Source organism: Diorhabda carinulata, chromosome 5 (genome assembly GCF_026250575.1).
Source record: "Diorhabda carinulata isolate Delta chromosome 5, icDioCari1.1, whole genome shotgun sequence".
Classification (NCBI taxonomy): domain Eukaryota; kingdom Metazoa; phylum Arthropoda; class Insecta; order Coleoptera; family Chrysomelidae; genus Diorhabda; species Diorhabda carinulata.
In genome coordinates this window covers 12680767-12697582 of record NC_079464.1, presented here as the reverse complement: position 1 = coordinate 12697582, position 16816 = coordinate 12680767, and the positions used below count along the sequence as shown (strand labels likewise).

Here is a 16816-nt window from a genome sequence, read left to right as displayed (position 1 = left end):
TACTTGTCCTTGTCTTCCTGGCTTCTAGATTTTCTCCTCGTCACAGTCGTCCTTGATAACAACATAACTTGTTCTAATCTCGTTGCCTCCTCTTCCTTTAGTTTTGATGACAAACTTATCGTTGATCTTTTCCTTTGTGGTGTTGTCATTATCATGAATTTCGATTTATTTTCGTTGCCTCGTAGATTCCCTCGCTTGTTATTTCTATGAAGGCTCTGCAGCTCTTTTTCCGATGTTGAAAGAATTACTACATCGTCTGCGCATGCCAGTAGTTGCGTTGTTCTTATTTTGAGTGTCCCTGTTTTGTTCAAGTCGATTTCACGTACTATCCATTCTAATACTATATTGAACAGCGTAGTGGATAAACGACTTCCCTGACTGAGTAAATTGGCGGATCGTATTCATATCCTATTATTTGCGTTTGCCTCAGAGTTAAACTGTGGTCTATGACTGATCTTCCAGGTCTAAACCCGCATTTTTAATCTCTATATACTTTTATTATTATTTTATATTAAGATGATTTTCAAATTAATTGAAATAGAAATTATTAAAATATTAAAATTAAAGAAAGACTATTTCTTTACATACATATGCTACATTTTTGGTTACAACAATTTTTCCGCCTCACGATAAGATATCTAATCACTCTTAATGATCTTTGAGCTTAGCTTAGAGAAAAACTTTTTGTAACAAACTTTCATTTTCCATTATTTTGTCTCATATATAAAGACGTTTTAGACGGTAGCAAATGAGCCATGCCTTAATGAAAGTGCTTCAGTTGTTTGTATAAACGTGCTCAACTCTAATAACCGAGACGTCAATTGGAATCAGAGTTATTTATCTCTTTTTACCAGACGGTTAGGTAAATATGTACTTTTAGAAGGTTTCACTTTTCCATTTCATGTTATACAGGGTGTTTAATAATTAATTAAATATTAACTATAATTGTAAATATCATTGTATTATCTTTTGATGTAAGGTGAAACGCGTGCTTTCTATATACCTTAAAATATAGGTAAACAATTGATATTTTAATATGTGTCCATATCATATTTTGGGTGTTGAATATAAGGATTTAACTTAATTATTTAGATAAAATTTAGTTAGAGCTACAAAATGTTTTATTTGAAAAAATAAAAAAATATACTAAAATCTATAGATTGTAGTATAGCTGCCTCTCAATGTGAAATTATTATAATTCTGAACCTTTTGTTTTTCGAAAGGTGTGAAAAATCCACACCTCTTTCTTCTTTCACCTTTGTAAACCTTTAGAATAAAAAAAATTAATTCCTTGAAATTCTTGAATAAAACCAATTATTAAATGGAATAATATTAAAAAAAAAACGTAAATAGAATAATTTACATGATTCGTAGTATTTTTTATATAATCTTTATTGAGTAATTAGTTATGAACTGTGTATGAGTGTATTGAAAGTCAAATTATTCTCGAATAAAAGTTTTCTGAATAATAATAGGCCAGAGCACTTACGAAAAAAAAGGCTATTGGTGACAAAATTAATAGAAGAAAAATAAACAACGCCATCGTGTTCTAGGGGTTAGATAAAAGTTATGAGCATAAAATTCAATATTTTTTTCTATGCGTTATTTTTTTAAACAATAAAAACACCAAAAATCGGTATAAACTTTGTTTTTTGCGTTTTGCTCTGAACCTATGCAAGAATCTTCTTTGTTACTGTTGGCAATATGGTAGAGAATTTAAAAATCTTCAAAATAAGCTTTTATGAATTAAATTTCGATAATTTGTTGCTTAGATAATTTAACCGAAAGGAGAAAATTTTTAATTTTTCAAATTGTTTATAATTTGTTTAATTTTAAATATGAAAGTTTCTTATTAACTAAAAACCGAGATCTCCATGTACTTAATCAATGCTCTAAAGATGGGCCCTGTGGCCCCAATAGTTTTCGCGATATGGCAATTAAACTATAGGAGACCCTTTTTTTTCAAAGGGCTATTCTTACTCACTGGATGGTTCTATCATCATTTGGAAAGTCCCGTTGGAAAGAAGAAGAGTTGAACTAAAAACCCCTCATCTCAGTTTTTTGAATTCTTTTTTTTTGACCCCAAAAAAATGTTCAAAGAAGAAGTCATATTCATACTGGCAAAAAATACTTTCCATTCTAGGTGAAAATACTTAATTTTATGAGAAAACATTCCTTAATTTTGAAAAACAAAACCGCAGTGATTTAAAAAAGAAATGTCTAGCTTCGCCCCAAATTGACCAAAATAGGTATTTTTTAATGTAGGTAAGACTGCCAGCTTTCCGATTATGACATTGGTATTACGATATTTTTATAACATGTTTAAAAAACAATAAATAAAACAATAAATTGTTCATAACTTTTTTTACCCCTTTTTTGAACACTTTTCTGATAGGACCATCCGGTGAGCAAGAGTCGCCCTTTGAAAAAAAGGGGCTCCTATGGCTTAATTGCCATTTTGCAAAAACTATTGGGGCCACAGGGCCCATCTTTAGAGTATTGATTAATTAATATAAATATATAAAAATAGAAAATTGTCTCCTTCCGGTTAAATTATATAAGCAACAAATTATCGAAATTTAATTTATAAAAACTTATTTTGAAGATTTTTAAATTTTCTACAGTATTGCCCATAGTCTTGCATAGATTCAGCGATGTTGAATTTTATCCACATAACTTTTATTCAATCTCTAGAACACGACAGCGTTGTTTTTTTCCACTATTAATTTTGTCACTCAATTTCGTAAATGCCCTGGCCTATAAACTGTGTGGCAACAGATGCTTCACAAATGATTTTAAATATTTTTAACCGACTTTGTAGTCGAGGAATGTCCTTACTTTTTAGTCTAACTTTTAAAAAATCAAACCAGAGAGGTTAACTCTTATATGCGAAACATTCTTGCAGAACTGAAAAGGAAGCATATCCTTGAAGTTTGTTCGGTATAAACACTGGTAAGATTTTCTGAAAAAACATGGTCTTAGATATAAAACAGTAAATAAAAAGCAAACAGTAATGGAAAGTGGACGTTTAATGAAAAATAAAAAAGAATATAAAGCGAAAACTCGGGATATAATTAAGTTCGAAGCATGTGAAGGATATCTCTTTAAATTACCACCAGGATATTGAAGACGTGGAAAGAATACAGGTAAGCTCTGAAACATCCATGTCCAGATATTACCTGTATAAGATAGAAATTGATCTATTGAGATAAGTTTTGAATGAGTGTTTTCCTCCAATTGTTTGTGTTTTTCCATCGTTGTTGCCATCTGAGCGTGAGGATGTACAGCCCAAAGCACGTTTCATGTCAATCTGTCACTAGTAAATCTTTGGGTGAGCAGTTGGAAATTACTCCTACTGATTCAGTGCGTTATGCATTGAATACTCTAATTTTCACCTTTCTGTATGTAGATTGCAGTTTTTGGTAAAATCTTTCCATGACCTTAACATTGTATTCTCCTTCTGCTTGCCTTTAGTCCTGGCACATTTGGTATCAGTCTTGATAATGCATAAATACTACTACGAAATGTGATGAGTTTTCTTCTTCATTTTTGTAGTGGTATTGTGGCAAAGCTCGACACCAAAGTGTACTGACTCTAATATATTTCCAAGCTTTCGAATACTTGAATTGCGGTGTGATAAATTTTGTAATATTTCTTAAAAAACCTTAGATCCATCAACTTCAAACCTCAATTGGCGCTTTACAGAAACATTGAGCTTAATATTTCTTCAAGCGTCATGAATCGAATTGTAATATATTTATAACATGGAGATAGAGTATTTAGTTGATAGTAGAGATGGAACTAAATGATCCAGTGAAACTAGGTTAAGACATAAATGATGATTTTCTCCTTTTCCTATTAAATGTGGTGTTTCAGCAGCAATTTGGATACGGGTTCATAATAGATTATAGTCATGAGCACTAAAGTTCGAAATATGATCTGAGCATACTACTGGAACCAAACTAATAACGATAATTCTCTCTACCCTGTAGATATCAGCATAACTTTCTGATGAGGAGAGTGTAATTGCCTACAGTTTTTGTCAATATCTTCGGATAATTTCGATTACTATCACACTAAAACCTCATCATGTATATAATTGAATAATTTATTGAATTCTAAGGTACAAAATACATACCTCCAGCATGTTCAATCTTTTAACGTCGCAAAGATCTCTGCAGCCAATCTCAGTGCTTAAGTACCAGCCATTGAACGGAGCTGCTGTGAATTGCAGACCCCCGCAGTCGAACATCATATTTGATACCGCTGGAACCCCATACCATTTCAAACCGAGTTCTTCGAACCAACTGAACCTTTAATAAATTAATTCGAATAAATATAGTTAAATATTACGAATCATATGACTACTAACTGTGGATGTACAAGGGGAACTTCTAGTATCATTTCTCTGGGAATATCGAAATAATCTGGGTCGTGTCCATTAGCAGAGAGTACCAAGGGTAGTATATCCCATCTACCTCCTGATCCCTTCCAACCTAATTTTACACAAACTTCAGTAAACTCAACGTTTATAGGATCTCCCTTAATACTTCCGTCTGGTTGACGGTACCCGGCGTACCCGATGATTTGTGGGTTCCATACGCGGAAATCATGTCTACCGTCGGTACGTTGAGGAAAGATAGTGATTGCTGATCTGTAACAACAGAAATTTCAAATATTATTCTAGACTTATTTGTTGATGGTAATTATGTATTCGGTTAAACCCAGTCTGTAGACCCTACAGTCTGGGGCTGGAGTTGGTCAACAATACGTTAGAGCCCGTTCATAGTTTACTTCCACTACACTCAATTTTTTGCAACTGCATAAGGGATGTAGTGCTAAATGTGGTTGCAAAAAGTCTGATTGTTTTGTTCTCTGGCATGTACACCTTGTCAAGTTTCTAATATTAAATCACCAACAGTAGAGGATCCGTTTGATTCCAACGAGGTGACAATAAGAACAATTTGAAAGTTACGACTCGGACGATTAAATTTCACAACTTTTTTTTTTCAATTTAAATTGCTTGCAATTACAATTACAATATCTACTAACCATTATATTGCGATAGTTTCAAATTAAAAATGATAACAACTGACCCGTGGAATAGGCCTTCTGGAAAAACCGCTAATTACACTGCCTCATAGATGGCGTGGAAACGTGTGCATATTATGATGATTACAGCTTTTACAATATTTTGAATCATTATATCTCAGAAACGGTGACTCGTAGAAAAAAAAGTATTGATACGTTTTTTGTAGACAATTTTATGTTCTCCATTTTTTGTCCAGAGTATTTTTATGATAAAACTCATCGTTTTGCTGAAAATCACGAAAAACTGATTTTTCCACCTTTGACCTTGAGTAACATTTTTTCCACACAAGGGAATGATGGGAAACTTTAAAATTTGATTTTTAATTATATTTTAAACAATTTTATGTAACTTTAAATATCTACATTGACCGGACTATATAACGAAATTTCTTTTTTTAAATTTTGTATTAGCTAGCATAGTTTTATTGAAACAGCTTTAGTAATTATGGGTTCAATACTGAATATAAAGTTTTATTGCCGCGCTAATTCTTTCATTCACTTCTGCTTCTTGATTTCCTACGCTGCGTATGTCCACGCCTAAATATTTGAAAATATTTCTAATCTTTTGTAATCTCTATATTGATATTCATGCTCCTCAATTTCAATGCTTGTTTCCATTTTAATAAATTATATTTCAATTCTTCATTATAACAATCGGAGATTTCAATTTACTTTATCCAATACATCATCGATTATCAGTTCTCCCGCATATTTTAATCTTTCTTTAGTCTTATACTTTTCAGATTGGTCATTCACTTATTGTTTCATTTATATACTCTAAATTTGTTTTCTTCGAAAACTATCAAATGCTTTTGGAATGTTTATGGTATAATTTTGATTTTTTTTCAGTTTTCTTCTCTCTATAATCTGTCTTGTGTACTTCTTACTTTCCCAAAGTCATTTTGCAGTTTCTCTAATTGGTTGATTTTGATTTTCCTTAGTCTCTAGGCTACTCTCGTGCAGATGAAATAATTGAAAACTTAATTTATGCTCACACGCTATAAGGTGACACAAATATTTTTTTTTCTAACAAGTCTCCGACAATTCACAAAATAAATATAACAAAGATCCGGATTCCGGTAAGAAGGAGTGGTCAGAGCTTTCAGGAGAATTTATCTCTTGTTATTTATACCTCTTGAAGTATCAGATCTTTTCGTGGGTATTTTCTGTTATATCCTACGCACATTTCGATTTATTTCTTACACATGTCAAAAACAGATGTTTATTCAACTCAATCGTTGGAAAATATTTGAGTTTTCATATATTTTCAGTACATTATTAAGGAGATGAAACAGTTCGTTACTGTACATTTTACTTCTAATTAAACGCATTAACAGGAATTTGTTTTTCAATAAAATGACTATTATGATACTTCAAGGTTATAACCATTGCCACTTCTTCTAATAATCCTGTTAAATAATGGTTTTCACATGCAAAGCTGTTGAATCTATATTTCAGCTATTCGTTGAAATCTGCTTAAAAAGTAATTAAGTACCTAAACTAGATTCATTACCCGAATTAGTAGATTAAAGTTTAACTGGATGCCACAAATCATCTGAAGATACTGAGAGTGAATCTCATGAATGAGATTTAATAACAATTAATTATTAGAAACAATAACAGAGAGAATATACGATTTGGGACAGAATATTTGAAAAATCGATATAAAAGGATTATTATAATATCGTTATAGAAACTATTTGTTTACATCATGAATTTTTTGAGAATATTATAGTTAAAAATTTACAGTTTAGCCTCTAAACTTATCACGTGTTTACGTATTTGTTCTCTTCAAGTGAGAATCGTCAAAAGTATCAAATAAACGCAAACACAAAACACTAGATTTGAATAATAAAATGAAGATTTTAATGAAGTTAGATAGTGGAGAAAACATGTGTTGGCCATGCTACCATATACTATTTTAAGAAAAAAAGGCAAAAGATAGTAGACCACGTCAAGACAATGGAATGGGGACAAGAATGCAACGGGGCAAGGAAAGCTTAGCACTCTAAAAGTTGGCGATTTTCCAACGATGGAAAACGCTCTCTACATGTGGTTTATATAACGGCGTTCTTAACACACTCCTATATCTGGAGAAATTCTGAAAGCCAAAGCAATTGAATTAAAAAAAAAATTACCACCCACAAATATGATTTTCGTGCCAACGATAGATGGCTGGATAAATGTAAAAAGCGATTTGGTATCCGTCTATTAACCATATTGGGTGAGAAATTATCAAGCGACGAATCTGCCGTACAGCCATTTATCCAGCATTTTAAACACAATGTAGAAGAACTGGGTTTTCTTCCTGACCAAATCTATAACGCAGACGAGAGTTGTCAGTATATTGTTTTCAAACATCAATGAAATATGTGGTCATCAATGGTGTATAATTTAATTCGTGCGGTTTGATAAGAGATGGCGTAACTTGTATATTATCACATCTTTCCAATATTCCGAATCTGCGTTGGAAAGCTACTGTTATTGTACGTCTTTTCAGTATATGTCATTCATTTGAAGCGTTAACAACAATTTTTTTTTTCACTCAAATATGTCGAACTTGTTCCTGAAAAAGTGTTTCTGCGGGAAGTTCTTCATTACTTTAATATGAAGAAAAATGCTGCCGAAAGTCATCGTATTTTGGTGGAAGTTTATGGTTAACATGCTCTAGCTGAGCGAACGTGCAAAAAGTATATATATTCAATATATTCAAAAGCAAGGAATTGGGTTCCACATGAACTCAAGCCGAGAGACGTCGAAAGGCGGTTTTGCATGTCCGAAATGCTGCTGGAACGCCGCAGAAGGAAGTCATTTTTGCATCGGATTGTTACTGGGGATTAAACGAAGGTGGAGCGAAGGTGATGCTCTCTATTTGGTGGGATCAGAAGGGTGTGCTGTATTATGAGCTGCTAAATCCGGGTGAAACCATCAATGGAGAACGCTACCGTACACAATTAATCCGTTTGAAGAGAGCAGTAGCCGAAAATCGCCCGGAATATGCAACACGAGGCAATAATTTTCAATCATGACAACTCTCGGCCCCACGTTGCTATTCCAGTTAAGAACTATTTGGAAAACAGTGAATGGGAAGTCTTACCTCATCCGACTTATAGCCCAGACCTTGCCCTTTCTGACTATCATTTGTTCCGGTCGATGTAGAACGCCCCCACTGGAAAACGGTTTAACTTAGAGCAAGACATCAAAAACTTGATTCATTTTTGGCTGCCAAGCCGGTGCAGTTCTTTTGGAATGGGATCCACAAATTGCCAGAAAGATGGGAAAAAGTCATAGCTTCAGATGGGCAATACTTTGAATAATAGTTTTGTACATGTTTTTCTTAACTAAACGTTCAAATTTAGGAAAAAAACTGCACGAATTAAGTTATAGACCACATATTTTTAAATCCGTTTGCAAATACGAAAATTTTATTTTTTTGGTGGAGCTATTGGCAGCGTCAATAATTAGTTATTTCTACTATGCGTTTACTAACTTGTACCACTGTATAAAAAATAGGATAGTAGAACAGTGACAATGTTAAAACCATTTGAGGCAATTTTGCACGCTATCTAGTTACTTTTAAGCTCGTTCTTCATAAAAATGACCCGTAGCTTAGTGCTATCTGAAATAAACAGCACTATTTTCAACAACTAATTTTTTTGGAAAGATTCCAACTAAATGCGAAGTTTTCTTTATCTTCGAAATTCGAACCGACAGTACATTGTTGCCGATTCTACTTTTTATTACGAAAGTGACACAAATTACCTATTCGATAAGAATCTTTACAAGGGCGTATTTTGAAATATCATGTTATAGCATGTATTTATCTCGAACCGACAATAAACTTAATCTCAGTACTAATTATTTGTCACCAATTTCAATATATAAAAAAAGATTTTTATGATGAGCTCGAGTAACACTAGCAAATGAAACAACTAATTTTTCGTTAATCTGTTAATCACTTAAATTTGGGATAGAAAGAAGGATCCTTGCACAAAGATATATAAAATATATATACTTTCCTTTGGTGACTGAAATAATATGAATTTGCGATTTCAGAACCTCGGTCATGAATTTTTTATTTTTTTTTGAAACGTTACAGCTTTTACTAGATATTTTAAAATCTAGTATTGTGAAAGCTTCACTTGCAACAAAAATTGAAACTTAGAATCACGAATAATTCAAAAAATATTGATTTTTTGAAAAACATTATTAGTAATTAGAATGTTTTTTCTTATCGATTTCCACGATTAGTTTCAACAAAAAACTACCACCTTCTAGTTGAGGTGCCGACGAGTTATTTCTGTAAAAAATTTTAACTGCAGTTTTAAAATTTTTGGTCATTGATGGTGGGTTTTATAAGGGTTGAAATAATTAAAAAAACAAAACTTCTTAAAAATTGAATATAAATACACTTTTAAATAATTTTTAATTATAAAAAACTAATTGAGATTATTTTTTAACTTTTCATATAATTAGAGGATGATTTGGAGGGGTTGCATAAATCTGATTGATCATTAACTTGTTAAAGAATGTCAACAAATTTACAGATAATACATTTCAACTCCATTTCACCCAAAATATGCATAAAATCTGAGATTTTAAATTTTGCAATAAGTGGTAGTTTGAATATATATAAAAAGCCCAGTTCGGCACAGGGAAGATTTCGTAGAAGAGGGGAAGTAGACCTTGAATTCAAGTTTTCATGAAAATTAGGACTATAATAAGGTATCTTTTAAAAATCTTTAAGAAAAGCTTTCAATATTATTACCTTCAGAAGATGGTCTTTTAGAGGGTTACAAGAGTCCGATTCATCATAAGTTTAATTGAGAATATCAACAGATATATCATTAATTCATTTAAACTGTATTTCATTCAAATAGATGCTGAAATCGAAGATTTTTAAACTTTTTACGATAAGGGTTAGTTTTTAGAGCTAAAATTTAAAGTTTTTTACCGCTGGTTCCTGGCTTAAAATAATTCGACTCCGGTAGGTTTGTTGCTTGGAAATATTAATTGAATATTAAAATATAAAAATTACCAGTTTACATACCTAATGTTTCCTTTATTTGTGCTATATTTAATGTGGTTGCAAATAGCTTCGAACATTCCACTCGTAGTTGTAACATAACGACAATCGAAAACCTGTAACAAAATTAACGTGCTAAAATATTTCATAAATATATTTTTTGTGGATTGAACAAAATATTTATTGTTTTGGTATAGGAATCACAACAAACAAAACAGTAAAATAAGCTAGAAATTAAATTTTAATAACATTAGCTGATGATCATTCTAACTGGTTGATATTCTGGTAAATACGGCGATGGTTCAAATATAAACTGGAATTTTTGAATAAACGCGCGACAAATTTTGTGTCGTCGAATGCAATGGATGTGAGACTAGTCTGATATGGAACGTAGAGAACAGCTGGAATCACGTAACCTCACTTTTTAGTTACTTATAGCCATGAGTAAAAAGGATGTACCAGTGTCTGTTGCGCAACGTATAATTATTAGTTTTTTGTCAAATTCGAGGATAAGTGCCACTCCAAGACTCAAGCGTATAAATGGTATTCCGCTTTCCGAAAAGGCCGAGAAGTGATCACAGATTTGCCGCATGTGCCCAACCCGGGCTGAGCTCTGAGTAACCCGACCTTGGCCATCCTATAGTCCACGGGGTTGAAAGGACTCTGAATAACTATATAAAGTTTTGTTTTAATTTTGTATAAATAAAATTCTTTCATACATAAAAGACAAAAAAAATAGAATAATAAAAAAATAATTTCTTCATATGTGTAATTATTCAACTAATATTCTTATGTACATTAATTAGTAGAGTGCATTAATAGAAATTTGTCATAAAACTATAATTTTATTGACAATATATTAGAAATTCATTTTTACAAGCTTGGCCCAGGGTTGCCAACGAGTCTTTTGTTTATTTAGGCAACCAGGCCTGGTCCAGGTATTAAAATCAATCGAGGGACATTGTTATTTATTATCCCAGAGTCTCACCAAGTCTAAGCCAATAATGGCTCCCAAGCTAGGGCCAGAGTTGTACATACTTAGCCCAAGTCTGGGTCTGTATTGGGCCCATCGTAAAAAATAAGTCATTTTAAACGACGTAGACAGTATACGACTGTGACTGTAGAGTTCGCCTTTAGTGTAGGTAGTATTGAGTCAAATAATTCTCGGTAACTGGAAAATTTCAGCTAGACAGGTGCCAAGACTTTCGAGTAGAAGTTCACACGCTGGGAAGTTTGGACACATCTTCCGCTGCAATATGAAGAGAAAGAAGAAAATTTATTACACCGAATATTCACTACAGCGGTACACGGTATATTTTGGAAAGTAAACGCGCGTCTAAGGAGTGAAGGAAGCAGAACCAGCAACAGCGAAGGTTATACCGTCAGCGGGGAAGGTGTTGCGTCTCTTATAAATTGATAACATTGAACATCTGGAGTTTGCAACCCTCAATAAATTGCCGGAAACCATAACGAAGAAACCTCTCACTATAATTGGTTAATTTTTAAATAATTAGTACATCAAACGTAAATGAACGCTATTTTTTCCTTAATTATCAACAAGAAAAATGTACGAAAGAACCAGTAGGCGTTAACAAATTTGGTAATGTACCGAGAGTAATTGCTAATTACCTGCATTTACAAGATCGGGAGTTATATACGGGGTTCTGCTTCCGAAGGTCATCGGCGACAATCCTTGGATGCAGTAGGATGCAGATATTATAATCCTCAATAGACATGGGGGTTGAAGTTCGACTACAGCGGGCAAATAAAATTTTGCAAGTAATGAACGAACCGCATTTTCTTCATGTTTTGCATTTCTGCCTGATTCTGACTTTCTTTTATTCGAAATACCTGTCTCAACACGCCGCGCCCTCAGATATTATAAATTGTTTGTTTGGCTATTCCCATTCCTACAAAGTGATTAACCGTAAAAGACATTCTCAGTAAACGCCTACTTTACTGGATTTTTTATTCCCACATCCTTATAAGAATAAACGAGACTGCTATCGTACTATCCTCGTATAGTATTAAATATTAATGAAACATAAATTATTGTTATGTTGGCATATATTTGAACTGGTATTGTTTGCGAAACCAACCAGAATAGAATAACTTGGCAAATGCGAAAAGAAATAATACCCTCTAGCTGCATGTCTAACAACGTAATCTGAAATAATCCTAAGAAAGTTGAGTGTCTACTAGAAAACAGGGATTTGTTACCGAAAAGAAAAAATGCTTAAAAGAAATATAGAGTGGTATACTTGAAAACATAAAAGTGCTGTCAAAAAAAGATCCGATTACAAATTGTAGAATACGCGGTTCAAGATAGAATTTTATTATACTCATTTTTGATTTAGAAAGTTTGAGACGTATCGTAAAATCGTTAACAATTTCTAAAGTTTCGCGAAATCGTGATCACAATCAAATTGATAATATTCTAATGCTTGTTTATGCGATTTTGAAAATAATTCATTTCTATATTATATTTTAGAATCGAGTTGATGTTTCACATAGTTAATCGCTATTCCTTAGGTTTTAAGATAGGCGTACGTTATTTATTTTGAATTTAAATCAAAATTGCTTCTTTTGTTTGTAGTAGAATTATGGGAATCGCTAATCATAACACTATGGATAGATCTGGAATGTGTCATAGCTCTTATATGATCCAGAATGTCAACACTAACAAGTACTACCTTTCTTGGTTTAGATATATAGTGAAGCGTTTTTCATGCTTTTTTCATTAGGTCTTTGAAAAAAGATGAACTATTAATCCAGCACGACATATAACTTCAGATCCCATTTTTTTCATGTATACGTCGAATATGACTCGAATAGGTATAGAAAATCAACTTAATCTAAATGTTCTTGATTTTACGTCTCTTCTGTCTTAGAATTAGTTTTTTTAATAATTTTTGTAAGATATAATTCTTTGAGAGATACATCTGTTTATGGAGGATTGTAGAGACCTTGGACACGTATCCTGTATATGTTGTTCATTTAAAAGTGAAAATTGTCAGATCGAAAATTTGCTATATGTTGCTGACGGATGTTACATTGGAGACGGTTTTTTGCTGTTGATTTTCTGTTCAAGATTATTTAAGGCCGCTTGACACGATGTAAGAAAACGACAATGCAATGCAAGACGTAATATTTATGATAAAAAGCATGCGCAGATGAATTTCAGTTGATTGTCTCATGCAAGTTTCAATTTCATAGAGAAATAAGTTCATATAAGTTTTTTAAATGTTTCTTTATTCATTTCAACTAATTTTTATATGTTTTCTCGTTTAATTCTCTAGCTAAACTGTCCATCAGACTCCAAAAACAAGACAGAGGCATAAATAATTATAGCCAGTGTATTAAGCTAGTGGCAACCATGATGCAATGGCAAGAGACTTGGATAAATTCAAACGGCGTGCAATATTCCTCTTTGTAATATTATGTCAAGCTGCCTTCAAGAATTACGTGACCTGAGCATGATATTTTAGAGCACTCAGATCGATTGATTAGATTAGAAAAACCACCAAATATAAATCTGATTGACGAAACAATATGTGGAAGACTCAAACATCAGGATTTGACTATTGAATGTTTCTTCTCAACCTGATAATGAATAAGTAGTTGTCTGCTTCAAAGAATGCCATGAAGATATAATTTGTTTCAAATGTATGGAGTCTGTCCATATATCATATTGGGGAGATTATGTTTCAGAAGATTAAGTTGAGCAGAAAATCTACAAATTGTGTTTTAATGAACTTGTTGTTCAAAAAGAAAGAGGAAAGTCTGAAAAGGGTTAAAAATTCAAGCGAAAAATATGATATTAAAGATGAATCTCATGCTGAAGCCTCTGAGGGGTTCACCGTCCGTATCCCAGTGTCTGAACTTAACAGGAAAAAGTGATGCTGAATCTATTTTAACTATCATCATAAAAATTAACCAGAGAAGGATTTTTCTAATTGAGCACAAGAAACGGCTGCGTAAAAGAATTATATTCCTGATTCCAGTTCAGTGTCTGTGAACAAAAATTAATTAAAGCTCAAAGTTTAAGTTCTGGTCAAGAATATAAAAAAAGGTTCTTGTAAAACCAAGTGTGGAGTACAGAGGAAAAAGGTAGTCGAGAAAACGAGGACATTAATGCAGAAAATAATATGATGAGAATTAAGAAAAAAATTATTTTTGAAAATGCTATCGTCTTCAACAGGGTTGATGAGATTGTGAAAATTGAGCAAGTTATGTTGAATGTTATCAAAGAAAAAAGCATGTAGGTATAGGAGATGTCTGAAATAAAACCTATGTTGTTGTGAAATATATCTGTCAATAGGAATGTTGTAATAAGGGTCTTCAGGACAATTCAAATTCGTGAGAAATGAGCTTATTTGAAAAAAACTGTCGTGCTACGCTCAAAAATCATTCAACCGCAGGGAATAAACCTAGAAGAGGAGCTTGAGAAACGTTTTATTGGAACAAAGTAGTATTATCGAAAGGGAAAACGTTTGATTCCTCCAATAAAGGAGACTTACAATTTCATTGTCATTGAAGATCAGAATTCAAATAGAATTTCATGCTAGAAAATACTGTGAGGTCTTTTTCACCAATATTTGCGTTTCTATACGTAAAGGTTTGGAGTTGAAGTATTTAGTTTTGATTTTGATTTTACTATACAGGGAATTGTCGGTAAATACGGTTCTGATTACTGAAATTTACTATTTTATTGGAAGTTATAATTTTTTTATTTTTATTGTGGCATCAACTTTAAAGGTTATTAACGACATGTCAGTTGTTCACAATTTATGATACAGATGAGTGTCTTTTAGATATTTGATTAAGTAGAGAAATTATACGAAGACGCATTGGTCGCAAAAGAAAGCTGTTGACAATTGAGATAAGAAAAACATCTTACATAGGACACATGCAACGACAAATACCTACTGCTACATAAAGCAGAATGGAAAAATCTCGGAGAATTATTACATGTTGTGAGGGACAGAGACGCATTTAAAAACATGGTCGCCAACCTTCAATGAGAAGACGGCGTGAGAAGAAGAGAAATTATGGTGTTTGGAAAGTTGTTAGTGACTCTCTCCTGTTTGTACTCTTGACAGTTTAAAAATAAGTGTTTCAAGTTTAGATTCTCGTTACAAGTTTCACATATTGGTGGGATTTCTCGGTTAATCAAATATGAGTGTGTCACTTTTAGTGCAGGCATTTAAGCCCTGAATGGTGTCAAACCTCCGAATTTTTTAACGCAGCTCCGATTTTCCTGAAAATTTAGAGTTAAGTTCATCTTACCCTTCATATCAAGATCTTAATGGTCGCAAGGTGTGCAAATTATTATACCCTGTATACCCTGTATATACCCTGACAACCCTTAAGCACCACCCCTTTGATAAAAAATAGCATCAAAACAGAACAAATCTGTGCGCCAAAATTTTGAACTTTTTCATAATCTACAGTTCACAAAAAAAATTTCAAATTTTTATTTTTTATGTAACTCCATTAATTTTTAAGCTATCACATTCTACAAATGACCATTTCAAAGGTAATTTTCAGGGTTTCAAGCATATGTATATTAGAAGGGTTTGAGACACTCCACGTTTGATTAATAAAGGGTCAAATGGCTGTGGATAAGCAATCCTCGCACTATAGTGACAGATTAATTTGATTATAACTCCCTCAATTTTTATGCTACAAAAAAAATGGAAAAATCAAAATAATCTCTATATAAAATGCTTCAATTTGACTGTTTATTTGTTTTTGTATCTCATGTTATGGAGATAAAATGAGCAAAAAAATTTATTTTGAAAAATGAAAAAAAAGCATTATTTAATGCTCATTTCTTTAAAAATTATGCGTTTCTAATCAGTCAATGTGTTAGATGTTGTGAATAACATCCAAATAAAGTATTTGACACAAGGAATAAGTTTAATTTTGATTTTATATGAAATGGCATTAGTTTTGGTGCAATGTTTTTTTAACTATTTTGCATCATATCTCACTGAAATTTCAGTCGAAACGACTTTTAGTGGTAGTCGTTTGAAAGGTCTTTTTAAGCTGTTTAAGAAATACTCTATGACTTTTTGTTGGAAAATGTACCTTTTCCCGTTATTTGAGGTTAAATGCTCAATTACGTAAAACAAAAGCTGTTCAAGTATCTATAACTTGCTTTAGGTAGAACATTAAGATCTCAAAATATAGCTTAATTTCTTCGTTTTTTTATAAGCTTTCATTTTCATTCATTTTTTTTTATTACATTCTTTTCGATAAACTGCAGCATTACTGAGTGATACGAAAAAACATATTGAAAAATGCGGTTTTTGACGAGAAATCGTACTTTTCAATTGCGAATAACTCAAAAAATAATGATCTGACGAAAAGACTTTGTATGACATTTTTCTGTAGATCTTGCTTTTTGTCAAATCATCTTTCAAAATTTCATATAAATCGATGCTGCATTAAAGAATTCGGAGGGGAAATGCTTCGATACCTGGCCTAATAGTTTTTCCATGGTTGGACGGATGATTTTATAGTTTATATCGACTGCGATCTGTTCCACTCACTGTCCCTTCATAGACGTTTGTACTTCGCGTACAATTATTACTTCGTCGTTATCTGCTGCTTCTTTAGCACATTTGTCTGCTGATACGTTTGCCTTGAACTGGTGGATAAAGTGTAATTGGGTTTTAAAAAGGACAAGAAAGC

General features: G+C 32.5%; 1 protein-coding gene across 3 annotated transcripts in view; it reads right to left on the bottom strand.

Moving 5' to 3' along the window:
- LOC130893597 (nitric oxide synthase) overlaps nucleotides 1-16816 on the bottom strand; it is a 162612-nt gene that overhangs the window by 32405 nt on the left and 113391 nt on the right. For all 3 annotated transcript variants that reach the window (XM_057799817.1, XM_057799819.1, XM_057799816.1), the window contains 3 exons: nucleotides 10142-10233; nucleotides 4373-4654; nucleotides 4139-4313 (listed from right to left, as the gene is read on the bottom strand). In XM_057799817.1, coding sequence (XP_057655800.1) covers nucleotides 4139-4313; nucleotides 4373-4654; nucleotides 10142-10233 — 549 coding nt within the window. The remainder of the gene's footprint in view (nucleotides 1-4138; nucleotides 4314-4372; nucleotides 4655-10141; nucleotides 10234-16816) is intronic.